At 39.2% G+C, this 26,024-nt stretch overlaps 1 protein-coding gene across 9 annotated transcripts in view; it reads left to right on the forward strand.

Annotated features, from left to right (window-relative positions):
• The first annotated feature begins 417 nt into the window (after nt 1-417).
• Nucleotides 418-26,024, forward strand: part of CEP57 (centrosomal protein 57) — a 43,298-nt gene continuing 17,691 nt past the window's right edge. For 3 of the 9 annotated variants that reach the window (XM_045577944.1, XM_045577948.1, XM_045577951.1), the window contains exons 1-4: nt 423-705; nt 22,118-22,274; nt 23,927-24,106; nt 24,394-24,515. In XM_045577944.1, the coding sequence (XP_045433900.1) occupies nt 658-705; nt 22,118-22,274; nt 23,927-24,106; nt 24,394-24,515 (507 nt within the window). In that variant the 5' untranslated portion in view covers nt 423-657. Of the gene's footprint in view, nt 706-21,259; nt 21,289-22,116; nt 22,275-23,926; nt 24,107-24,393; nt 24,516-26,024 lie in introns of those variants that run through there. The other 6 variants (XM_045577945.1, XM_045577949.1, XM_045577950.1 and 3 more) reach the window with 5 other exon arrangements.

Below are 26,024 nucleotides of genomic sequence, written 5' to 3' on the forward strand. Positions count from 1 at the left end.
CGGGTCCAATTGGGCGAGGGTTCGCGAAGGTTTACGCTCTGCCTCCACGCCCCTTCCTTCGGCTGGTATTGGACCAGATCGTCAAGCCCCGCCTCACCCTGTCTGCTATTGGCCGAAAGGTGAGTACTTCACCTGGACTGGCGTCCCGGAGCCAAGCAAACGCCCTCCTAGGCCTTTAGTCCAAGAGAACCGGTGCAGGGTTTGAACTCCGCATTCGCCTTAACCCAAAACGGTGATTCGATTCAAGTGCCTCAGGAGACAAAACGAGCCCTCGCCCACCTCTCCGCCGGCAGACGGCTGGCTCGCCCTCCGAGCTGTCTAGCAGCCGCCGCGTTAGCGCCGCGGCGTTCTCGGCAACGCGCTACCTTGTGACGTCACGGGGGAAGAGGCGGATTCGCTCCTGCTCCCGGAAGACGCCCGCCTTTTTGATTGGCTGTTGCAGACGCCCGTTAGTGCGTGCGGCCCTCTCCGTGTGCGCGCTCGGCGTGGGCGTCCCTGTGGGGGTGTGCGGCAGGGGTTTCCAGACCCGGCGCCAGCAGCCCCTTCCACCTGGGGCTCGGCTGAGGGTCGCCCTCGGCCGGCGTCTCCCGGACTTGGGAGGACGGCAGCAGAACCAGCCCGCTCCGGGGCTGTGGGGTCCGCTGGGCACACAGGAAGATGGCGGCAGCATCGGTCTCGACGACTTCTGGGTCTCAGTTCTCCCCGGTAAGAAGCGGGTGACCTGCGCCTGGGCCCCAGGTCGGTCCCGATGCCTCTGCTCTTCTCATCCTTCAGAGCGCTCTCGGCCCCGCGCGTCACCGCATCCTGGGGGACGGCGAAGGGCGCCTGAAGGCCCGTGCTGCCCCCCTAGACCCCTCCCCCCCCCCCCCCCCCCGTGCCCCCCTGCTCTTCTGCGAGGCTGCACCCTCCCATTAGAACAGGTCCCTAACCTGCAGCCCCGGAGTACAGCCTGGACCCGCCAGGGTGACTGTGTCCGCAGCTGTATGGCGAAAACATTGCTCAATTGGTCACGTGGGTGTAACGGCCCCTCTAGGAATCTTGCCCAAACCAGGTAGGCGCCCTGGCCGGCCGGCCTAATTGGCTGCTATGGAACAGACCGCAATCCGGAGTGCATGGCCAGCCCTTGTTTAAGCCGCTTCCTTTAACTGCAATGCCCCGCTCTGGGTTTATCCTAAACCAGAGCTCCCGCTTCCTACCCCCCACCGAATGACTGACTTCGACGTGTCAATGCCCTTTTACGGAAGCGACACGGGGGAGCTGATCTTAATTATTGTTTTTGCCTCCACGCGGGCCGCCCGCCGGTTAAGTCACTAATACTTGTTTGGAATGTCGCACGTGCGTGTTGGAAACCGGTGCTTTGGGAATACTGTAAATAAGCAGTACATGTGAGGAGGCCCGAGTTAGAGGCATTCTCTCTTAATTAGCAAATGCTGAGTGCCTCGCATACCTTTTGGCTCTATGATTAAGCAGATGAATAGGATAGCGACCCTGTTCGGAAGCAGCAAAGTACTGAACGGAAACCACACAGTAATTAGATGATTGCACTGTAGAGGTTGACCAATGCTACCATACTGGAATAACCTAGGGAACAGTGAATAGCAGTGCTTAGGTTTAAAGACAGTTTCCTAGAAGGGAAGATGGAGCAAGCTGGATGATGAAGGGGTTTCTAAGTGCTTGTTACAAGAAGAGACAAAGGGACCACAGGTACCCATGTTTCCCCGAAAATAAGACCTAGCGCATGGAAAGATAAGACACCCCCTGAAAATAAGACCTAGTACAACTTTGGAAGAAAAAACTAATATAAGACACTGTCTTATTTTCGGGGAAACAGGGTATTTGGGGTATGTGCCAAGAGAGTAGGTACTCCGTAAAATTGAAATAATTTGGGATGAAACAGAAATGACTAAAATTAAGTAGTAGTGTAGGGGTAGAATTGTATTTAGATGAAGTATAAAAGTAGGTTTAAAAAAATAAAAGGACTGGATAGTGAAGGAAGAAGAATACCCTGATATTCTGTCTTCTGGCTGGCTGCAGAAGATCAGGGTGAAGTTATCTCATAGAAGCTAATGGGGGGAAGTGTGTAGGGAATGCTAAAAGAGAGCAGTAACTTTGATAAAGACGCACTTTTCCTTAGTTTCAGTTTTAGTGACTATTGTTAGGTCTGTATTAATGAGACCAGAAATAACCGTCAGGGTTACAGCTGAATGAGGGTAACAGGTTTGCAGAGGTCAGGGATGATTAAGAAGAAAGAATGACTGAAGCAATTGAAATTCAACCAGGAGTTAGGTCAATAAAAAGGAAGGTAAAAGGAGAACCATTAGATTATTAGGAAGAAGTGTCACTAAGTAGATGGATGAGATTATATAAGAATTGTAGTTCATTAAACTTAATTGGGATAAGAGGCTTTCTGCTACTCTCAAAAACACACTTGTACTGGGAAACTGAACAAGGAATGCTGTTATACAGGCATACCTTGGAGATACCTTGGGTTTGGTTACAAACCATCACAATAAAACAAGCAGTAATCTTTCTGCAGGGGAAGAGTCTTATTTTCTATTTGTAAAAAATACCTAGCTCTGAAGTGCAACAAAGGGAAGCACAAGTAATGGGGTATGCCTGTAAATGTTGAACTGCACACTGCCAAGACTATCCAGCCGGGCAGTGGTGCCGCTATGTGGTCTTTAAGGTAACCTGGTCAGAAACTGCAGAACGTTTAATAGGAAAGGTATATATTTTATGTACTAAGTTCAGCTTTCAGTGGATTCTAAATATCAAGAATACACTAAGGTTTAAATATCTGCCACCCTTTACAAATCAAAACATGACCAATTTTCCTAATCACCTGGACATCAAAATGTCTAATTTGGAGATCACTATTAAAACAAAAATGACTAAATTTAATTTATCAGAAGAAATGGCACAGCTTAGATTCTTTAACTGTCATGTCAGAAATAAGGCTGCATTTCCAACAGAATTTAAAAAGCATTTTAGCTTAACAAACATATGGCCATAAAATGTGACAACACAAATCGACCTTTTAAAACTACCACATGAAATCAGAAGGCTACTCATACTCAGATTTCAGGGTTATAAACATTAACAATTCATACTTATTTAATATTGATAAACCCAGCATGGTGTTAGCTATAGTAAATAGAGGATTTTTTACAAATAAAAAATCAGGCAAGGATTTTTAACAGTTTGATTAACAAATAACACATTCTAGGAAGCAGCTACCATATAAATCTCAAAGGTAACATGGAATTAAGTGATGCATTTGAATTGTTCTTTTAAGTATGGTAGCCAGAGTAACAACAGAAGCTCTTGTTACTAACATTTATTGAATGAATTGCTGTCTATCAGCTCACTAGTGGAGAGAAGCTGGAAAACGAAAATGATAGGACAGGCAGCATAGTCTTGTCCTTTTTAAAAAAATATATATTTTTTGATTTTTAACACAGAGGGAGGAAGAGAGATAGAGAGCTAGAAACGTCAATGAGAGAAAAACATCTGCCGGCTGCCTCTAGCACACCCCCTACTGGGGATGTACCCGCAACCAATGTACATGCCCTTGACCAGAATCGAACCTGAGACCTTTCAGTCCACAGACCAACGCTCTACCATTGAGCCAAACTGGCTTCGGCAGTCTTGTCCTTTTTTATTTTCCTAGTAACCATAGTCAACAGTTAGGACCCTTTGGACTTAATTTATAAGCTAATCTAATTGATCTCCCTGGCTTTTAGCCAGGCCTTTTACCCAAAAATGTTTTGTGAATATATCATAGATTTTATAAATATAAAAAGTATATTTTTGAGAATAAAATGAATACCTGCATGCCCCTTTTTGTATCTTCCTGCTTCTTTCACACACATCTACCATACATCTTGAGAATATAATAATACATAGTAGTTGTTAGTACTAACTAGCAGTCATCTTTTAAATACTTTTCCTAACTCATTTAATCTTCAATGATTTTATGAGGTTGGCATTAGTATTTTCATTTTCTAATGAGCATCGAGTCACAGAAAGGTTGTTGAAAGAATGTACAGCCTATAGAAAAGGTTTTTTTTGTTTTTTTTTGTTTTTTTAATTAAATATATTTTATTGATTTTGTACAGAGAGGAAGGGAAGAGAGATAGTTAGAAACATCGATGAGAGAGAGTCATCGATTAGCTGCCTCTGTACACCCCCTACTGGGGATTTGCCTGCAACCAAGGTACATGCCCTTGACCGGAATCAAACCTGGGACCCTTCAGTCCCCAAGCCGATTGAGCCAAACCGGTTTCGGCTAGAATAGGTTTTTTTTTAAAGAGTTTATTTGAGACAAAATTTTGAGAACATGCCTGGGAACAAAATCTCAATAGATTGAGAAAATGCTCCCAAGAATGGCAGTTTTGCAGCCTGTCCCATACATAAGACTCTAAGGAAAAGATGTAAGGAAGATTACATGAAATCCATTAATGGTAGGGTGGATCAAGGAGGTAGGAGAAAGCAAAATAGGGAAATCTCTAGAATTGGATAAAAAGCAAAATGGAGAAGCATATTTTTACATTAGTGGGTACAGGATAGTTAACATTTACAGCATGGATGTGAGGGGATCAGATAGCAATGAAGATGGTGTGAGGGGATCAGATAGCAATGAAGGGTTCTGTGGGTTGTACTCTGGTGCCTGCTGTGATGCCTCAAAGGGTCTAGAAAAGAATTACTCTGGTATGTTACCCAGATGCATAAGGACAATGGACAGAGGTAATGATTGATCTTTGCTAAGGAAGGAGGCCATAGGCTTGAGATGGAACTATCCACCATAGCCTACGCTAGGAATTTATGATCAGACCATCGTCTGTGATTACTCTGGAGCTTGTCGTGCTCCCCATGTATCCCCTGGTAGCTTGTCAGATCTTAACATCTGTTATTTCTTTCCAATCTGTTATTGTTATCCTAATGTGCAGGCTAGGAAATGTAGCACATCATTGACTAGAAGTTGTCTTGTAAATATCTTTGTCTTGTTCCTGAATTTAAAAGGAATGTTTAAAATTTTGCACCATTAAATATGTTGTCATGTGGATTTTGGGGGGTGTAATTTTTCTTACAAGAAAATAGTTCTTTAATAATAAGCTAGATATTGAATTTAATTGAATGCATTTTCGCATTTGTTGATGATTGTATGGATTTTCATTTTAATGAGGTGTATTGCATTAAAAGATGTTCCCATGTTCACCTAGTCTTATCTGGAATAACTCCATCTTCATCATACTGTTTTATCTTTTCTACATAGTTAAGTATGATTTACTAAATGGTATTTAAACTTTTATGTACCTGATTTTTTTTCAACCATATTGAACGTTCTGTTTAAAAAGAAGGCAAGCAATATACATTTTAAATCATACTTTATACTTAACATGGTGTTACAGGGATGTTAAGTAAATATTCGAATCGCTAGAGGCCTGGTGCCTGAAATCATGCATTCTGGGGGGGGGGGGGGGGAGAGGTCCCCTCTGGACCATCTCACACTCCTGGAGCCCTTGGGGGACATCCTTAGCACTGCTACAAAGTCAGGAGAAGCTGCCACCACCACTGCTGCGCTTGCCAACCGTTAGCCCACATAAGAATCTGCCCCCTGGTGGTCAGTGCACATCATAGCGACCAGTCATTTTACTGTTGGGCCGAAATTGACTCTCCAACATCTCCCAAGAGGTCCCGGATTGTGAGAGGGCACAGGCCAGGCCAAGGAACGCCACTGCTGTATGATCAGGACCAAGGAGGGACGCAGAAGGTTGGTCAGCTGGGAGGGACTGCAGGAGGGCTCCAGGACATATCCGGCCTTGTCTTAGTCCCGAGTGACCGGACCCCAGCAGCAAGCTAACCTACCAGTCCAAGTGTCTACCCCTCGTGGTCAGTGCACCTCATAGTGAGCAGTTGAGTAGCCTTGGCATGTTACACTTTGATTAGTTGAACGAACAACTGGATACTTAGAATATTAGGCTTTTATTATATAGGATAAGTATTCCTAAGTATAATATTTGCCCTAATAGTTAAAGCTACCAGCAAAGAAAGTGGTCAGGTTAAGCATTTTGTCTTTAATTCTGGAAATTTTTCCTAGAATTGTATCATTTTAGATGGAAAAATATTTATTGAATGCTTGGGGTCATGCATTAGGAGTTGATCTTGGGCTTCTTAGTAGCTATGAGACCTTAAACAAATGGATTAAATTTTCTTATCCTCTTTTTTTTAACCTACAAAAGGGACAATGATATTTGCTATGCTTCACAAGGATCTTGTGATAATTAGAGGAGAATACGAATGTGCTTAAAAAAAAACCCAATGTGCTAACAGATCTAGGATACTGTGTTCAGTGTTCTGAGAATAAGTCCAAGAAAGTCTTTCATAAAGTGGAGATGTTTTTTCTTACCTGTCAGGACTGTTGTGAGGATCAACTCAGATAAATTGGGGTATAAATTGTTAACTGCAATGGGAATTTGTGGTTTATGTGTGGTTATTTTTAGTATGTATGTGGAGGAAGTGAGCATAAACATTCTGCTTGTAAGATCTTTTGCCCTTTCTTAGTTTTCAGGTGCTCATGATTGGATGGCATATGGCATTGGGAACAAGAATAATTCACTTGAAATCTACCATCCTAGATTACTTCTATTATAGAAAGGCCTGTTTACAAGTTTGCCTCTTGGTTGACACCTATGAACTGAATTGTAAAGGATTTCCTACACTGGTATAAAATTTCAGTGTAAATGATGAGTGCCTCACTGTGCCTGAATTGTTTGTACAAACAATTTGGTTCATGCTGAACACTTGGTGTTTTTTTTTGTTTTTTGTTTTTTTAATGGAAGTCAGGAATGTGACCAGCCCCCAATAAATACATGGCACTCATTGTAACCTGAGCTTTTTTGGTAGACAGCACTTCACCTAAGTTGTCATTATTAGGTGCTGGAGAAATTAAGCACATTCTGCAGATAAATTTTGAAAGCTTGCACCTGATTTTCTATGGACTTCACCCCATGCATCTTTTCCCTTTGCTGATTTTACTGTGTCCTTTTACTATAATAACCACAACCATGGACATAACTATCTGCTGGATCCTATTAATTCTTCTAGCAAGTTATTGAACCTGGGGGCTGGTCTTGGGAACCCATAGCACTCATGCTGACAATAGTTGGAACCTTACCCAAAATTCTTTTAAAATTTTATTTCATTGTTTGAAGTATTACATATGTCTTCTTTTTCTCCGGCATCCCCTATACCCCCCTCCCCTGCACATGCCATCAACCCCCCCCCCACCCCCCGGTCTTGCATTTATTGGTTATGCTTACATGCATGCATAGAAGTCCTACGATTGATCTCTTACTCCCCCCACTCCCTACCCCAACCCTCCCCAGCCTTCTCACTATAATTTGACAGTTGTTCTATGCTTCTCTGACTCTGTATCTTTTCATCAGGTTATAATGTTCCTTATTCATAAATTAGTGAGATCATGTGGTATTTTTCTTTTACTGACTGGTTTATTTCACTTAGCATAATGCTCTCCAGTTCCATCCATGCTGCTGCAAATGGTAAGAATTCATTTTTTACAGCAGTGTAGTATTCCATGTGTAGATGTACCATAGTTTTCTAATCTACTCATCTGCTGATGGGCACCTAGGCTGTTTCCAAATCTTAGCTATCGTAAATTGTGCATCTATGAACATAGGGGTGCATATATCCTTTCTGGTTGGTGTTTCTTTTTCTTAGGACATATTCCTAGTAGTGGTATTGCTGGGTCAAATGGCAGTTCCATTTTTAAATTTTTGAAGAAACGCCATACTATTTTCCACAATGACTGCACCAGTCTGCATTCCCACCAACAGTGAAGGACAGTTCCTTTTTCTCCAAATCCTCTCCAGCACTTGTCCTTTGTTGATTTGTTAATGGTAGCCATTCTGACAGGTGTGCAGTGGTACCTCATTGTTTTGATTTAGAGCTCTTGGATAATTAGTGACTGAGCATGTTTTCATGTCTCTTGGCTTTCTGAGTGTCCTCTTTTGCAAAGTGTCTATTTAACCCTTTGCACTCCGAACCATTCTGGACATTGGCTACCAGCTACTCGACGCTACTTTGCAGCGGACACGTGTGTTGAATTAACTCAATTCCCCGTAATCACTAATAAACTGCAATGTCCCCTGAGAGGGGACATCTGAGTGATATGCAAAGGGTTAATACTTAGCCCATTTTTTGATTGGGTTGTTTATCTTCCTTTTGTTAAGTTATATGAGTTTCCTGTAAATGTTGGAGATTAAACCCTTATCGGAGATAACATTGGCAAATATGTTCTCGTATGCAGTGCCCTTTCTTGTTTGTGTTGTATGCAGTGCCCTTTCTTGTTTGGTTGGTGGTTTCTTTTGCTTTGCAGAAGCTTTTTATTTTGATGTAGTCCCATTTGTTTATTTTCTCCTTAGTCTCTCTTGCCCTAGGATCTGTGTCTATAAAGATATTGCTACAACATAATGTCTGCAATTTTGCTGCTTATGGAGTCTTGTAGGATTTTTATGGTTTCCTGTCTTAAGTCCTTTAGCCATTTTGAGTTTGTTTATTCCTAAGTATCTTAATTTTTTTGGTGCAATGGTAAGTGGGATTGTTTTTCTCATTTCTCTTTCTGTGAGTTCATTATTGGTGTATAAAAAACCATAGATTTTTGGGTGTTAATTTTATATCCTGCTATGTTGCCAAATTCATTTATTATTACGTCTAGTAGTGTTTTGATGGAGTCATCTGTGAATAAGGACAGTTTTACTTATCCAATTTGGATGACTTTTATTTCTTCTTCCTGTCTGATCGTTATTGCAAGTACTTTTAGTACTATGTTGAATAAGAGTGGTGAAAGTAGGCATCCTTGTCTTGTTCCTGTTCTTAGGGGAAATGGGTTTAGTTTTTGCCCATTGAGTATGATGTTGGCTGCAGGTTTGTCTTATAGGGCTTTTATTATGTTGAGGTATGATTTCTCTATTCCCACTTTGCTGAGAGTTTTATCAAGAAAAGGTGTTGGATTTTATCAAATGCTTTTTCTGCATCAATTGATATGATTGTGATTTTTGTCTCTCAATTTGTTTAGGTTATATGTCACATTTACTGATTTGCGGATATTGTACCATCCTTTCATCCCCGGAATAAATTTCACTTGGTCGTGGCGTATGATCTTTCTAATGTATTGCTGAATCTGATTTTCTAGAATTTTGTGAGGATTTTAGCATCTATGTTCATCAAGGATATGGGCCTGTACCGTCTTTCCCCGAAAATAAAACATTCTCCGAAAATAAGACCTACTTACAGTTTTCCTTCTGAGTGAAATATAAGGCATCCCCCCGAAAATAAGCACACACACACACACACACACACACACACACACACACACACACCCCGCTCTGTCTCAGAATGAAAATTTACCGTAAACTGGTTGCTAAGGCTGCCCGATGATGTTCCAGAAGATGATGCATGATTGTCATTGAATAAATGAGTAAATTCTTGATACTGTAGGATTCACAGTTTGTCTGGTTTGTGTTGACAACTACCGTACTACCGTACCGTATACAGGTAATAAATTTCCTTTATTTTCATTAAACAATAAATGTGTACCGTATTCTTCTTCATGGAAAAATAAGACATCCCCTGAAAATAAGACCTAGTGCATTTTTGGGAGCAAAAATTAATATGAGATACTGTCTTATTTTCGGGGAAACACGGTAGATCTTTTTTTTTCTGTGTGGTGTCTTTATCTGGTTTTGGGATTAGGGTAATACTGGCTTCATAGAAAGAGCTTGGAAGTGTGCCTTCCTCTTGAATATTTTGGAATAGTCTAAGGAGGATAGGTTTTAATTCTTCTTTGAATGCTTGGTAGAACTCTCCTATAAAGCTGTTCAGACCAGGGCTTTTGTTTGCTGGAAGATTTTTATCGCTGTTTCAATTTCTTGGGTAGTTATCAGCCTATTAAGTTTTTTTTGTTCCCCTTGGTTGGGTATGGAGAGCTTATATTTTTCTAAGAATATGTCCATTTCATCTAGGTTGTCTATTTTGTTGGAATAGAGTTATTCATAGTATTTTTTTCATACCGTTTGTATTTCTATGGGATTGGTTGTTACTTCACCTCTTTCATTTCTGATTTTGTTTACTTGGATTCTCTCTCTCTGCTTCTTGGTGAGCCTTGCTAGAGGTTCATCAATCTTCCTTATCCTTTCAAAGAATCAGCTGTTGGTTTTGTTGACTTTTTTTGTTTTTGTTTTTTGTTTTTTTGTTTGTTTTTAGTCTCTGTTGTTTATCTCCACTCTGATCTTTATTATCCTGTTTCCCCGAAAATAAGACAGTGTCTTATATTAATTTTTGCTCCCAAAGATGCGCTAGGTCTTATTTTCAGGGGATGTCTTATTTTTCCATGAAGAAGAATACGGTACACATTTATTGTTTAATGAAAATAAAGGAAATTTATTACCTGTATTCGGTACAGTAGTACGGTAGTTGTCAACACAAACCAGACAAACTGTGAATCCTACAGTATCAAGAATTTATTCGTTTATTCAATGACAATTATGTCATCATCTTCTGGAACATCATCATAACAATCCAATTCCTGAATTTCCTGGTGAATTTCTCGTGACTCTATTTCTTTCAGAATCAGTGGACCAAATCTCTCATGTTTAGCAATAGCATTCTGAGACAGAACCTGGGGGGCCCTTATTTTCGGGGGGATGCCTTATATTTCAGAAAGAAACCTGTAAGTAGGTCTTATTTTCGGAGGATGTCTTATTTTCGGGGAAACACAGTATTTCTTTCCTTCTGCTTACGCTGAGCTTTTCTTGTTGCTCTCTTTCTAACTCTTTTAGTGGTAGGGTTAGATAATTTATTATCAATTGTTTTTGAGGTAGGCCTGTAGAGCTATGAATTTTCCTCTCAGGACTGCTTTCACTGTGTCCCATAAATTTTGGATCGTTGTGTTTTCATTGTCGTTTGTTGCCATGATGCTTTTTATTTCTTCATTGATTTCTTCAGTAACCCAGTCATTGTTTAGTAGCATGCTATTTAGCCTCCAAATACTTGTTTTTATTGTAGTTGGTTTCTAGCTTATGCCATTGTGATCTGAGAAGATGCTTGATATGATTTCTATCTTCTTGAATTTGAAGTGACTTTGCCTGTGTCCCAACATATGTTCTATCTTTGAAAATGACCCATGTGCACTTGAGAAGAATATATATTTTGTGTCTTTGGGGTGAAATGTTCTGATGTCAGTTACTTCCATCTAATCTAGCGTGTCATTTAGGGTTGATGTTTCTTTGCTGGTTTTTTGTTTAGAGGATTTGCCCACTGGTGTTAGTGGGGTATTGAAGTCCCCTACTATGGATGTATTGCTGTCTATCTCTTCCTTGATATCTTTTTTTTTTTTTTTAATGTTTTTGGGTGCTCCTGTATTTAGTGCATGTATGTTTACCAGAATTATATCTTCTTGTTGGATAGCTCCCTTTAGTATTATGAAGTGGCCTTCCTTATCTCTTGTTATGTTCTTTACTTTGAGATCTAGTTTGTCAGATATAAGGATTGCTACCCCAGCTTTTTTTTTTCCATTTCCATTCACCTGCGATACCTTTCTCTATCCCTTCACCATCAGTCTGTGTGGGTCCTTTTTTCTGAAATAGGTTTCCTGTAGACAGCAGATAACATGCATGGGTCATGTTTTCTTATCTACTCGGCTAACCTGTGTCTTTTGATTGGGCCATTTTAAAGTTGTTATTGATAGGTACTTGTTTGTTGGCATTTTTATTTTTATGCCTGTGTTCCTTCTTTACATCTTATTCTTTTTACAGCAGACCTTTTAGCATTTCTTGCATTGCTGACTTGATGGTGATAAACTTCCTTAGTCCTTTTTTGTCAGTGAAGCTCTTGATTTTACCCTCAATTTTGGAAGGCAGCTATGCTCACCACTATACCACCAACGCGGATGGTATTTTACCCTCAATTTTGATTGTTAATCTTGCTGGAAACAGTATTCTTGGATTCAGACCCTTCCTTTGCATGGCTTTGTATATTTCATTCCATTCCCTCTGGCCTGATGTGTTTCTGTTGAGAAATCAGTCACTAGTCTGATGGGAGATCCTTTGTATCTAACTTCCTGTCTCTGGCTGCTTTTAAGATTCTTATTTGTCATTGGTCTTTGCCAATTTATTTATTTATTTTTTTATTAACCAACAAATATTGATTTATGTATCAGACACATTGCGGTCTTTGCCAATTTAATTATAATGTGCTTTGGTGTTGGTCTTTCGGGGTTCATTTTGTTTGGGACTCTGAGCTTCTTGGACTTGTGTTTTTCCTTCCCTATATCCGGGAAGATTTTGTCATTATTTGTTCAAACAAGTTTTCTGTTCCTTGCTCAGTTTCCTCTCCTTCTGATAGCCTTATTATGTGGATGTTGTTTCATTTCATGTTGTTCCCAAACTTCCCTTAGGCTCTCCTCCTGTTTTTTAAGTGGTTTTTTGTTGTTGTTGTTGTTGTTGTTGTTGTTTTCTAGAAGATGCCTTACTTAGGTATTTTTTCCTACCTTGTCCTATCACTGATGCGGTTCTCTGCTTCTTCTAGTCCATTGTTGTTGCTTTTTATTGAGTTCTTTATTGAAATTATGTCATTTTTCATTTCTAATTGATTTCCTCTTGGTTTTTACACATATTGTTGAATTTGTCTTCCAACCTTTTCAGCGACCTTATGACCATTTCGCTGAATTCTTTCTCTGACACATTGCTTTGCTCCAGTTCGTTTAGTTCCTTTTCTGGTGATGCCTCCTTTTTCATATGCAGGTTGTTTCTTTGTCTCCCCATGATCTCTCCTCTGTGGGTGTCTGATTATGTAGCTTTCTCTCTCCTGTGTTGACTTAAAGGCACAAAATACAACATAACACCGCACAACACACAAGGCACTGAACACAAATGTACTCATGATACTAATAACACTGAATAAAGTTGACCACCAGAGAAAAGAAAATTAGTGGATTAAAATAAAAGAGTGCAAAGGTGATATTAAAAAAGGGGGACAAAAATAAGAGAGAAAAGTAAAAAAGAAGGGGCGCGGAAACTACTTATATGGGGAGAAAACTCCAATAAAACAACTAATCCAGAAAGATGAAAACTAACACCAGATATAAATAGAAACTACAAACGACAACTAATAAAAAGCAAGGGGAGAAAAAACTGAAGCAGAAAAAAAGAGAGAGAATCACATAAGCAAACAAAACAATCTAATTAACAATCAAACTAACAACAACAATAGGACAGAGAAAGAAGAGAAAAAAAACAAAACAGAAAAACGGAAGAGAAGGAAAAAAATGGTCTAGTGAAGAAAGAGAAGAGAGAAGTGTGTATGGACTTAGAGCAGGGGATCGGAAGTTAAACATATAAGTAGAATGAATTTTTAATGGGGTAAGAAGAAGGAATAGGGAAAATCTAAAGCAGGAATTGAGTTTGAGAAACAGTACAACAAAAAGGGAAAAGTAAGGAAGGAGAGTGTTGGCATAAAGGTAAAGTTGAGATAGTTAAATGATGCTAAGGGAAACATGAGAAGAGAACGTAGAACACTAATTCCAAAATAAAATGACATAATAAAAAGAGAAAATAAAATGAAACTTTTAAAGAAAGGTAAAATAGTAGTACCGGTAGTAATAATACTGACTAAAAATTAAAATATAATAATTAAATAGATAAAATCAAGTGAGACAGAAAGTTTAGTTTCATTAGTAAAAAAAAAAAATATGCAGTACTGAAGGTCATTCACTTCCTCTACTGCAGTGTTTCCCAACCTTCTCTCATGATGAGAATCACCTGGTGGAGTTGTTAAAACACAGATTCCTGAATCCCAACTAAGAAGTGCTAAACTAGAATTTTTGAGAACATATAGGTAAAATTGCATACCTAACTTAGTGCTCTGTATATAAAATCTGTCTTAGAGCACTAGTTAAGTATACAATTTTACCTATATGTTCCCAAAAATTCTAGTTTAGCACTTCTTAGTTGGGATTCAGGAATCTGTTTTAACAACTCCACCAGGTGATTCTCATCATGAGAGAAGGTTGGGAAACACTGCTCTACTGTTCTGTTTGGCACACCTGGTTCCTGTTAGGTAGTCAGGACAGTATTGAAGTTCCCTGCATTTCATAGCCTCTCTGTGTTGTAATCCACAGTCTTGTTTTCAAGCAGGCAGCATTTCTTTGTTTCTTAGCCTGCCTGTGGTTGTATTTACAGAAGAGTCAATTTGTGATTCAACCTCTGGTGGCAGTGTTTCTATATTGACATCCAGGTCTATAAGTCCTCTCTACCGTATTTAGAATTTGTTTTCCCTGCTGCACTTAATACTGGTGTGGGGGGTTGGACTGCCCCAGACCTGGTTTTCTGATCATTTCTCCCCATTCTGATCCCCAGGTTCCACAAAAACAATTTCCCCCTGCAGTCTCCGATAGTGTTTTTAATTGGGTGATCCTATGCACTGGGCTTTGTAATCAAAAGCAGGGATTTAAGGAGAAATAAGAGCCAGAATAAGTGCAAGAACTTGTGACTTTTTCAACCCAGCACTGCATGTGACTCTGCTCATGTCTCTGTTCACGTCTTTCCCCCCTGGCACAGCACAGCTGATTTACTGGTAAAGCTTCAGACTGCCTTTTTTTGCCCAGCCCAGCTATGTGTTGATTTCTAGAGTTCTCTTTTGTCATCAGCCCTGTGGATCCCGCCCCCCAATGGCCACAGATATTGTAGGCCCAGACTTTCTCTGAACTTCTAGATCCTGTTGTGTGCATTTCTTCCTCCAGCCTGGATCACAGATCTCACCTTTCTCTGGGCAAAATCTGACCTTTCCATGAGAAGGTGCATAGCTAATCTGAGTCCACTGCTGAGACCTGGTGTTTGTGAGTTCGCTGCTGGTCCTTGGGTGTTGTGGTTGTAGGGTCCCGGAAGGTATCAGATTCTTCTCGATTGAAGGTAAGGCTAGGCTGATCACAGCCACTCTTCCCTTCCAGATGGCACGGTCTCTGTGGCAGAGCCAGTTGCTCCTTGAGAGATTTCATCAGCAGTGGAGGCTGCCCAGTCAGGGGAGCCCCGTCCAGCAGTCACCAACAGTCCCTTAGAGTATAGTTCTCCCTCACTCACAAATAGACATTCCCCGTAAGTCCACACTCCTTTTGTTCTTTCACACCCTATCTTGCAGCCTGCCTTCCTGCAGCAGCCATCTTCAATCTCTCACCTTCTCAAAATTTAACTTTCTAGATAACTAGCCAAGAACCAACCTTGTAAGCAGACATTTCTAAGGATAGCAATTGCAAGGTTTGCTATTAACTCTACTTCATATGGTATTTGTGTTATTTGTTTTTTGATATAAATGAAATCAAAAGCTTTTCATGCAGAGTAGGGTCCAATGGTTTATAGCAGCTTTATCGAATAGGATAATTCAGTGGGTGTTTTTTCTCCCTGTTTTGTAGGGGAATTGTATAACTAATGTATTAACCTTTATTCAGCAGATTTATCGAGTATCTTTATTAGAACTTAAACTCTATTGATGATGACTGTTTTTACTACATCAGTTCTATGCCAACTGGGTGCCCTACAATCAGTGCACTTCTGGTACTAACTTCCTGGAGATAGTGGAGACCCTTTAGGGATTAGGTAATCCCACTTTAGTTGTCAGCTCTAAGTCCCAGATGTTCCCAATGCAAACTGCCCAGCCAACTGCAAATTAAGGAGTTACATTTAATAATTCTCCAGTATGACTCTGAGAACTCAGGGAAGCACTATACATATAATTACAGCTTTTTAGTAAAAGACAGGACTAAGAAACAGGCAAATGGCACGGGCACCTCGGGCAAGATGGTACTACTAAAGAGGATTTCATGATCAATCTGGATGCTTCCGGAAATTAACTGAAAGTTTTTTTGAGGTTTCATTATGGAGGCATGCTTGGTGAAATCATTGGCCATTGGTGACTGAACTCAATGTCCAGTTCCTCTCCCTTCTGAGATCTGGGTGTGTGGCTAAAATGTCTTAATTCTTTAATCACCTGGTTGGTTTTTCTGGCTATCAGCTCTCATCCTAAAATTAACTAGGGGTTCCCACTATTAGATAACAAAGGCAACTGCTATCACTTAAGAAATTTCAAGTTTTTGAATTTCAAGAACCAGGGACAGACACCAAGTATACTTTTTATTTCACAGGGCATAATAAATAATATATGTATGTCAGGGTATTTTTTTTTAATTTACTTTTTTTTTTTTTAGAGTAAGGAGATTGATAGAAGGGCACTTACTACTTTAGATAGGGCAGTCAGGGGAAGCTGCACTGACAGGCAGATTACTCCATGGTGTGAGGAAGAGAGCTTTCAAGGCAGAGTAAACTTAGCAAATGAAAATGGAGGGTACTTCACATTCTAGAAATCCAATATAGTTAGTATGGCTGGGAAATGGTGCTGGTAGGAAGGAGAGAGTGTTGGGGAATGAGGTCAGGGTTAGTGTGGGTCAGATTATGTGGGGCCTTCTAAGCCATAAGATTTTGGATTTTTTTTCAGTGATGGAAAGACATTGGAGGGTTTGTATTAGGAGTATTATTTGAATTAATTTACTTTTTAAAAAAGAGTCATAAGGACTACTTGGAGAGCTTACTTAGGTGGTGGTGGCCAATCAGTGATCTACGGATCATTGGTAGTCCGTGAGGTCCAAAAGGTTGGCGACTGCTGGGCTAAGGGCATGTGGACAAAAATGGTTAAGAAACTATTCTGTTAGTCTAGACCAGTGGTCGGCAAACTCAGTCAACAGAGCCAAATATCAACAGTACAACGATTGAAATTTCTTTTGAGAGCCAAATTTTTTAAATTTCTTCTAGGGTCACTCCTTCAAAATAGACTCGCCCAGGCTGTGGTATTTTGTGGAAGAGCCACACAAATAGCTGCATGTGGCTTTCAAGCTGCAGTTTGCCGACCATGGGTCTAGATGAAAGATCACAGTAATACCAACCAGAGCATTAGTAGTGGCATTGATGAGAAGTTGGGGGAGTTTCTTGATATATTTTGACAGAGCTCCAACAAAGATTAGATGTGGGATATATGAGAAATGACTCCAAGTATTTTGGCCTGAGCAGTTGGGTAAATGGTGGTGCCACTTGTGCTATGCTGAGTGAGGAGCAGGTTTGGGGATAAGATTCAAGAATTTGGTTATAGACATGTGAAGTTGGGAAGCCCATATTGACATCCCAGTGGAGATGAGTGGGAAGGTTAATTTGAATATAGAGTTTAAGAGGAAGAACTCTGTATTCTGAATTTAAACTTGAAAATTTTTAGCAAATAAGGGCTTTTCAAAGCTCTGAGAGTAGGTGAGATCATCAGAGGAATCCATGTAGGTAAAAATGAGAAGAGGTGGGAGTACTAAGCTTTGGGAAATGCCAGCATTTACAGAAAGAGCCAAGGACATTCTGAGGGAGGAGCCTGTGTTAAGAGGAAAACCAAAGAGTGTGGTGTTCCATCCACTAAAAACCATAAAGTGGTCTATCACATGCTTCTGGGAGGTCACTGAATCCAGCAGTGTAAGAGTCACTGGTGAATTTGAGAGCTGCTTCTTTGAATTGATAAAGACTACAGCTGATTGAAAGGGGTAGGAGGGAGAGGTGATTAAGAGGTGGCAGCAATTATAGATATTGTGAGGGACTTTTTATTAAAGCTGAGAAATTAAGCAGGAGCTGGAGGGGAGTCCTAAAGTTGAGGAAAGTTTTTAATTTTTCCTTTCTCTTTTTTCCTAGTTTTGTCCTTAACAGCAATGGGAAAAATCTGGTAGGGAGGAAGAACTAGATTAGAAGGGAAGGGGTTTTTTAGGAACCAAGACTTTGAGTAAGTTAGTTACCCAACACTGACTCCTTGTTTCAGGAGAGGGAAGGCAAAGTGAGAGCAGTGTAGGTAGGTTGGAGAGTTCTCTTTTGAGAACTAGTTCATTGTTCAGTTAATCACATAGAATGTGATTGCTCATTTTCTGCAGGGAGTGAGGTTGTGATGGAGGTGGGGGTGCAATAGGGTGGCGGGAGATAATAAGGAGAGGTAGTAGGCAAGTCGACTTTTTAAAACTCCTTTTCTTTTTTTTCCTTTTTTTGTAAAATAGGGAGATTATACTAGACTAGAGGCCCAGTGCACGAACATGCAGAGTAGGGTCCTTAGCAGCTGCTGACCAGGGCTTCCCTTCTTGGTGGTCAGCGCACATCATAGCAAGCGATCAAACTCCTGGTCGTTCCAACTCCTGAGGGACACTTTGCATATTAGGTTTTTACATATACAGATAGAGGCTCGGGGCATGAAATCCGTGCTGGGGTTGGGGGGCTCAGCCCTGGGATAGGGCCTAAACAGGCAGTCTGACATCCCTCTCACAATCCTGGACCACTGGCTCCTAACTAACTGCTCTCCTGCCTGTCTGGTCGCCCCTAACTGCCCCCACTACCACCACCACCAGCCTGATTGCCCTTCACTGCCTCTGCGTGCCAGCCTGGTCACCCTAACTGTCCCCTGTTGCCAGCCAGGTTACCCCCAACTGCCCCCCTCCCTGCCAGCCTGGTCACTCCTAACTGCACCCCTTGGCTTGGTCACCCTTAATTGCCCCCCTCTGCCGTCCTGGTTGCCGCCAATCCGCCCCTCCACCCCCTCACTTGGTCACCCCTCACAGCCCTCCACTGGCCTGGTCGTTACACATAGTCTGCTTGTTCAGTCATTTGGTCATCCCCTTGTTGTCCTGGTTGTAGGCAGCCATCTTGTGAGGGTATGAGCGCTAATTTGCATATTACCTCTTCATTTTATAGGATTGTTTCTATGGAGCTTCCAACTCTTAAAAAGAATACTGCTTTTCTAATCCCTGAAGGGTATAACCCCTTACAGTTCTTTTTATTTGTCTTAGGGTTTACCTAAACTTTACCATCTTAACCATTTTTAAGTGTAGGAATATTTATTTCTTAAAATATATTTTTATTGATTTGGGAGAGGGAGAGGAGATATATAAACATCAATAATCCGGGAGAATCATTGATTTGCTGCCTCCTGCACCACCACCACCCCCCCCCCCCCCCCCCCCCCCCCCCCCCCCGCAGGGGATTGAGCCTAAAACCCTGGCATGTTTCCTGATTGGGAATTGAACTGTGACCTCCTGGTTCATAGGTCAACTCTCAATTACTGAGCCACGCCAGTTGAGCTAAGTGTACAGTAGTGTTAAATATATTTACATTGTTGTGAATCAGATCTCCAGAACTTTGCCATCTTTTAAAATTGAAGCTCTATATCCATTCACAACTTCTACTTGCAACCTCTCCTCAACTCTTGGTAACCAAGATTCTACTCTCTGTTTCTATGAATTTGACTACCTTAGATACCTCATGTGTTAGTAAGTGGAATAGTAAAATATTTGTCTTTTTGTGACTGACTAATTATAATGTTCTTAAAGTTCATCCATTATGTAGCATGTGATGGGATTTCCTTCCTTCTAAAGGCTGAATAATACTACTTACGTATATATCAAATTTTGTCCTTTACTGTTTTTAATAGACACACATTAAGAGTATATGTTAGTTTTGCATGCCTTGTTTTAATTTGATTTAAAAATAGTATTGCAAATAATTTTTCAAAACCATTTTATTTTGTCTTCTTACTCTTTGCTTCAGACTGCTGGCAGCAATGATTTGAGTTTCATTGATTAAAATGAAACTTGGGATTCAAAATGAGTTGGCTGACCTGGAAAAGGGAGTACATTTAGAATTGCTTTTCACAAATGGTGGGGTGCAGGGGGCCCATCTCCTTATAACTTGTATGTTTATATAAAGACACTGCATAGTTTGCTGACCCAACCCAAGTAGTATTTCGATGATATATATGGGACAAATCTTAAACTATTTTATAAGATCTAGCAGGCAGTGATTTTAATGAGGTTGGTGTTTATTTGTTTTGTTTTCTTTGGTAAATTATTTAGGCACAGCCCTTCTGTTAATATCTGTGCAATGTTCAGCAATTCTAACAAAAATAGTTTTAAAAATCATAAGTGAACTTTCAGGTAGTTTATGTTCATAAATATATTGATAAGGACTATTTCCTAACCATTGTTCCTACATGATAGGATTTAGTAGTTTGTATGAAAACCTACAGTTTTCTGTGAAGAACCATATTTAACTCTTTGCACTCCGAACCATTCTGGACATTGGCTACCAGCTACTCAACGCTACTTTGCGGCGAACACGTGCGTTGAATTAACTCAATTCCCCATAATCACTAATAAACTGCAATGTCCCCCCTGAGAGGGGACATCTGAGTGATATGCTAGAATTCCGATGTCCCCTGAGAGGGGACAGCGGAGTGCAAAGGGTTAAAATTAAGCTATATGCATGGTGCTTTGTAATGACCAAACGAATGGTCACCAGATGGTGCATTGATGGGTCTTGCAGCACAGTGGTCTTAGTCTTGTGCAATTTCGTGCTGGGCCTCTAGTATTATAATAATTGAAAACTCACCAGCCACCTGCCAAATCTGATTCCAGATTGCCAAAACGCTTGAAAAATGTTAACTCACAGTCCTTCTTTGATGTGAACATAATTTTTACAATAGACCTACCTGTGGTTTACTACTTTTGAGACTTATTCCTACCCCTTCCAAGTTCTTTCCCCTCTCCTTTAGTTTTCATAGCCATAATGTGTTTTGCATTGGCTTTCTTAATTGAAAAACTGCATGGTTTTTAAAATAAAATAGTCTTTAGTTTTTTAATAAGATTTAGATACAATGTGGTTATTTTGGTGGCCTTAGTTTATACAAGAGATTTTTTTACTGTTATTATAAATATTTATATTTCTTTGTCCTTTTCTGGAAACAGATTTTTCTGGTGCTGTACAAATAGTTGTAGTTCTCTAATAGTAAGAGTCGAAAGCCTATACTTCTATGGCTATTTGAATAAGAAAAATGAATGTTGAAAAGTTTTAGCAGCTAGCAATCATATCTTCCTTCCCCCTTAGCTTTTGGTTTCTCCATTACTTCCCCCACTCTAGATCTCTGTACTAAAAGGAAGTCACCTGTAACACAAAACTCCACATTTAGTATCTCCTGCACTGAAAATTATCATGTGGAACAGAATCCCATTTATGATAATCACATTTATGTGTGTATGTGTGAAAATAAACTTTGATAAGCTTTAATGTTTTCTTTGTTTCCATTTTTCCCCCCAACTAAATGTAAAGTTTTTGAGGAAAGGACTATGTATACCACATTGATTAAACCTTGACATTCAAAATGAGGTGGCTGGACATTTGACAAACATTCATGAAGTATTTAGTTGATTAGGGATAGATGAATGCAATCATTTTGTGCCAGTTTCTGATACTGCAAAAATTCATTATCTTTCTGATTATGCATTTTACAGTAAGTATTTTTAAAATAAAGTAATTATGAGTATAATATTAAAATATTTCTATGCAGCATTTGTATTCAAGTTGTGTGAACAGTATTTCCCTTTTTTTTTTTTTTTTTTTTTTTTAGAGAGAGAAACATTGATTTGTTGTTCCACTTATTTATGCACTCACTAATTAATTCTTGTATGTGCTCTTATTGGGGATCAAAGCCACAACCTTGGTGTATGAGGTACACACACTAACTAACTGAGCTACCCAGTCACGGCTAACATTATATCTTTTTTATAGTGTCTGGCATATGGCTAGACTCACACAAATAAACACTTTAAAAGTTTTTTATTTTAAAGTGTACCTGGGGAACATCCGACCCGTGGACCATATAAGGCCCATGAAATCATTTGGTCTGGCCCTGCCAAGGCATTAGTGGTGAGTTAATTAAATGTTTACCAAGTATAGCAGACTGTTTGGCCCACAAATGTCCAAATGCTGCTTGGCAGAAAAAAGGTCCTCCACACCTGTTTTAAAGTGATGATTGGATTCTGTAACATATGATTAGTGGACTCTGTTGTTTCTGTTGTCACTATCAATGGAACATATAAACAGTCCTGTTCTCTGTCATGAACGTGTGTGTGTGTGTGTGTATGTGTGTGTACAAATGCCATTTGCATTTAAAAATTGAAAGGTTATTTCTGAATGTTTTTATCTTTCAGAATATCTTAGCTGAACCATCAAGGTCTAATGGAAGTATGCTTCGCCATTCCACATCTTCATATGTAGTATATCCACCAGATAAGCCTTTCCTTAATAGTGATCTACGACGCTCCCCGAATAAACCTACACTTGCCTATCCAGAAAGCAACAGCAGAGGTAATAGAGCCTAGCAAAACAGATGTGGGGTTTTTTTGGTGGTTTTGTGTGTGTGTGTGTGTGTGTGTGTGTGTGTGGTGTATGCGTTTAGTTGATGGTTAAAAATTCTTAATTGTGTCTTTCATTTTAGAGGAGGCAAGAATATTTCCCCTCTTTCTATTTTAACCTCAAATATAATGCCTTTGTTAGTTTGTTTCTTGTCAAACATCATCATTCTTCATATTTTATCCTGCAGTAATTCACTTTTCTCTGAACTTTTGAAAACGTTCCTTTGCATAGATGTAAAAATCAGAACTAGATATAATATTGTAACAGAAGGAGTAATATCTAATTCTTAGACTTGTGTCCTGCTAGAACTCTAGTGCTTGGGTTATTTTTATATAGGTTTTTTATTTTGTTTTTAATAAGAAATTATTACTAAAAGGAAACTTTTTATTCCACTTTGAACTTAGTTATTTGTTTTTTACTTTTTTAACCTATTGTTTGAATGTCATGTAGTTTTTGTTATTTTTCAGAATTGGCAGTCTTTATTGTATTCTGGTAATATCATGCACTGAGCCTCTAGTGTAAAATAGCCAGAAATTTCATGTGTTTTAAACAGAGTGTCAGAGGTGACCCTGGCCAGGTAGCTCAGTTGGTTATAACTTCATCCCTATACACCAAGGTTGCAGGTTTTATCTCTGGTCAGGGCACATACAAGAATCAACAAATGAATGTATAAATAAGTGGGACAGCAAATTAATGTTTCTCCCTTCTTCCTCTCTCTCTGAAATCAATTTTTTTTTAAAAATGGCAAAGAGATTGTAATTAATAATGGTCCATGTTGGCAAAGACATGCTTCTGATGAAAGTATAAATTGATGCAACCCTTTTTGAAGGTACTTTGCTTTTTCAGGAAACTTTAAAATATGAATATTTTTGAACCAGTAACTTGATTTTTCAACTTTTATTGTTTATAATAAGGACATACCATTTTAAGACAACTTGAATGAGAGCTCACAGTATCTTAATGCTAGAGTGAAAAACAAAAATTTTAATCTCAATTTATAGTAAAAAGTATATATAGTAAAAAATTGAAAGAAATAGCAATTGACAGGAATTATCTTTTGGTAGTAGGATTATCAGTTATTTTCTTTGTTGTATTTTCCTGTGCCTTGTACGGTGAATACATATTACTTTTATGATTAGAAACTTTCATTGGGCAATTAAATTGCTTAGATTTTATTCTGAGTAATGAAAAAAAACATTAAAAGTTAGTCCTTTTTATGCTAGACTATTTTAACTCTGATTGGAACCTGCTTGTGATCCTTTTAATGAAACCAAAAAGAAATGATAGTTCATGTACTTCAGGACAGTTATATGAACTGGTATGATTAGCTAAATATTTTCACCATTTTGAAAATCTGAAATATACCGGTATTTACCATGATAAAGTGGTTTTTACTTGCATACCTCACATGTTTCAGAAACTCAAAAGCTATCTTTAAATGAATTTTTTAAAAATTCTTATGGTAATTAACATTTTATTGTTTCCAAAGAGTGATGATCCTCCACTGGACCCACCCATCAATTTTATTTTTTATGTAGATAAGGTTATTCTTTATAAGTAAATTTTCTCCATATAGTTATACTATTCATATTTGTATTTGGCAGCCATATTTTCTGCTCTGAAGAATCTTCAAGATAAGATTCGACGCTTAGAACTTGAAAGGATTCAGGCAGAAGAAAGTGTGAAAACCTTGTCTAGAGAAACAGTTGAATATAAGAAAGTATTGGATGAACAGATACAAGAAAGGGAGAATTCAAAGAATGAGGAATCAAAGCACAATCAAGGTTTGTTTAATTATTAAGGAAATAAAACACCATCAAAGTATTATAAAATTACTCCAAAATTGCACATTAGCATTTTCTGGTGGTCCGTCTACAAGCACTACAAAACTGCATTATACTCTGATGCATGTTGAGGAACTTATAGGTATGTATGGTTTACATCATCTGGAAAGGCTCAGAGGACTACTGAAGATGTTTATTATGTACACCGTAGACTAAATTCCTTTTAACAGCTTATTAAAACTGTTCTGAGTGTTCTAATTTCTGCTTTTCTTACATATTCTTTTTAGAACTGACATCTCAATTGTTAGCTGCAGAAAGTAAATGTAATCTTTTAGAAAAGCAATTGGAATACATGCGTAATATGATAAAGCATGCAGAAATAGAAAGGACAACTGTCTTGGAGAAACAGGTATGGTTCCTCACCAATTCATTCTCAAAGATAATTATTTGTGGGGAAAATGAGACAAAGTTTTTTTCTCAGTGAATCATTTCTACTTTTATCTTAAAGTATCCATTGGCAGTAGTGCCAGCAGTTCATTTTGAAAAACTACTGTAAGCTTTGAGAAAAAATATATTTTTCCCCACAGTATAGCTATGAAGGGGAGGTTCCCTTTTGGGTGGCACTCACACACACTGGCCCATCCTCTACATCACTGATTCTCAACCTTTCTAATGCCGAAACCCTTTAATACAGTTCTTCATGTTGTGGTGACACCCAACCATAAAATTATTTTCATTGCTACTTCATAACTGTAATTTTGCTACTGTTATGAATCGTAATGTAAGTATCTGTGTTTTCCAATGATCTTAGGCGACCCTGCTAGTGGTTCTCAACCTGTTGATCTATCAATCCATGAACATGGTATATTCTTCAACTTCTGTAGATCTTCTCTCTTTTTTCAATGTCCTGTTGTTTTCCAAATACAGGTCTTTTGCCTTGTTGGTTAAGTTTATTCCCAAGTATTTTAATTTTTTGTTATTGTTGCCATGGTAAGTGGGATTACTTAGTTTCTCTTTCTGAGAATTTATTATTGGTATCTAAAAAAGCCATCAATTTTTGGGTGTTGATTTTGTATCCTGCTACATTGCCAAATTCATTTATTAAATCTAGTAGTTTTTTATTGGAGTCTGTAGGGTTTTCTATGTACAGTATTATGTCATCTGTGAATAATGAGAGCTTTACTTTTCAATCTGGTTGCCTTTTATTTCTTCTTGTCTGATCATGGTGGCTAGGACTTCCAGTACTATCTTATATAATAATCCTATATAATAAAAGGCTAATATGCAAATCAACTGAACAGCAGAATGAACAATCGCTGTGATGCACGCTGACCACCAGGGGGCAGATGCTCAATGTAAGAGCTGCCCCCTGTTGGTCAGTGAGCTCTTACAGAAGCCCTGAGCCAGGCTCATGGCTGGCAAGTGCAGTGGTTGCAGTGGGATCCTCTCGCCTCTGGCAGTGCTAAGAATGTTTGACTGCCAGCTTAGGCCACGGGTACGGGCCTAAGCTGTCAGTTGGACATCCCCTAAGGACCAGCTAAGGACCCTCCCCACGACCCCACCCCAAGTGTATGAATTCCGTGCACCGGGCCTCTAGTGTTGAATAAGAGTGGTGAAAGCTGATATCCCTGTCTTGTTCTAATTCTATTCTACCAGCCTTTTATCCCTGGAATAAATCCCACTTGGTCATGGTGTATTATCTTTTTAATACATTGCTGGATCTGATTAGCTAATATTTTATTGAGGATTTTAGCATCTATGTTCATCAGGAATATTGGCTTGTAATTTTCTTTTTTTTTTTTTTTTTTGGTAGTGTCCTTATCTGGTTTTGGAATTAGAATAACACTTGTGTTCCTTCCTCTTGGATTTTTTGGAATAGTTTGAGGAGTATAGTAGGTGTTAGTTCTTTTAATATTTG

The sequence above is a fragment of the Pipistrellus kuhlii genome, unplaced genomic scaffold (genome assembly GCF_014108245.1).
Source record: "Pipistrellus kuhlii isolate mPipKuh1 unplaced genomic scaffold, mPipKuh1.p scaffold_m20_p_9, whole genome shotgun sequence".
Taxonomy (NCBI): domain Eukaryota; kingdom Metazoa; phylum Chordata; class Mammalia; order Chiroptera; family Vespertilionidae; genus Pipistrellus; species Pipistrellus kuhlii.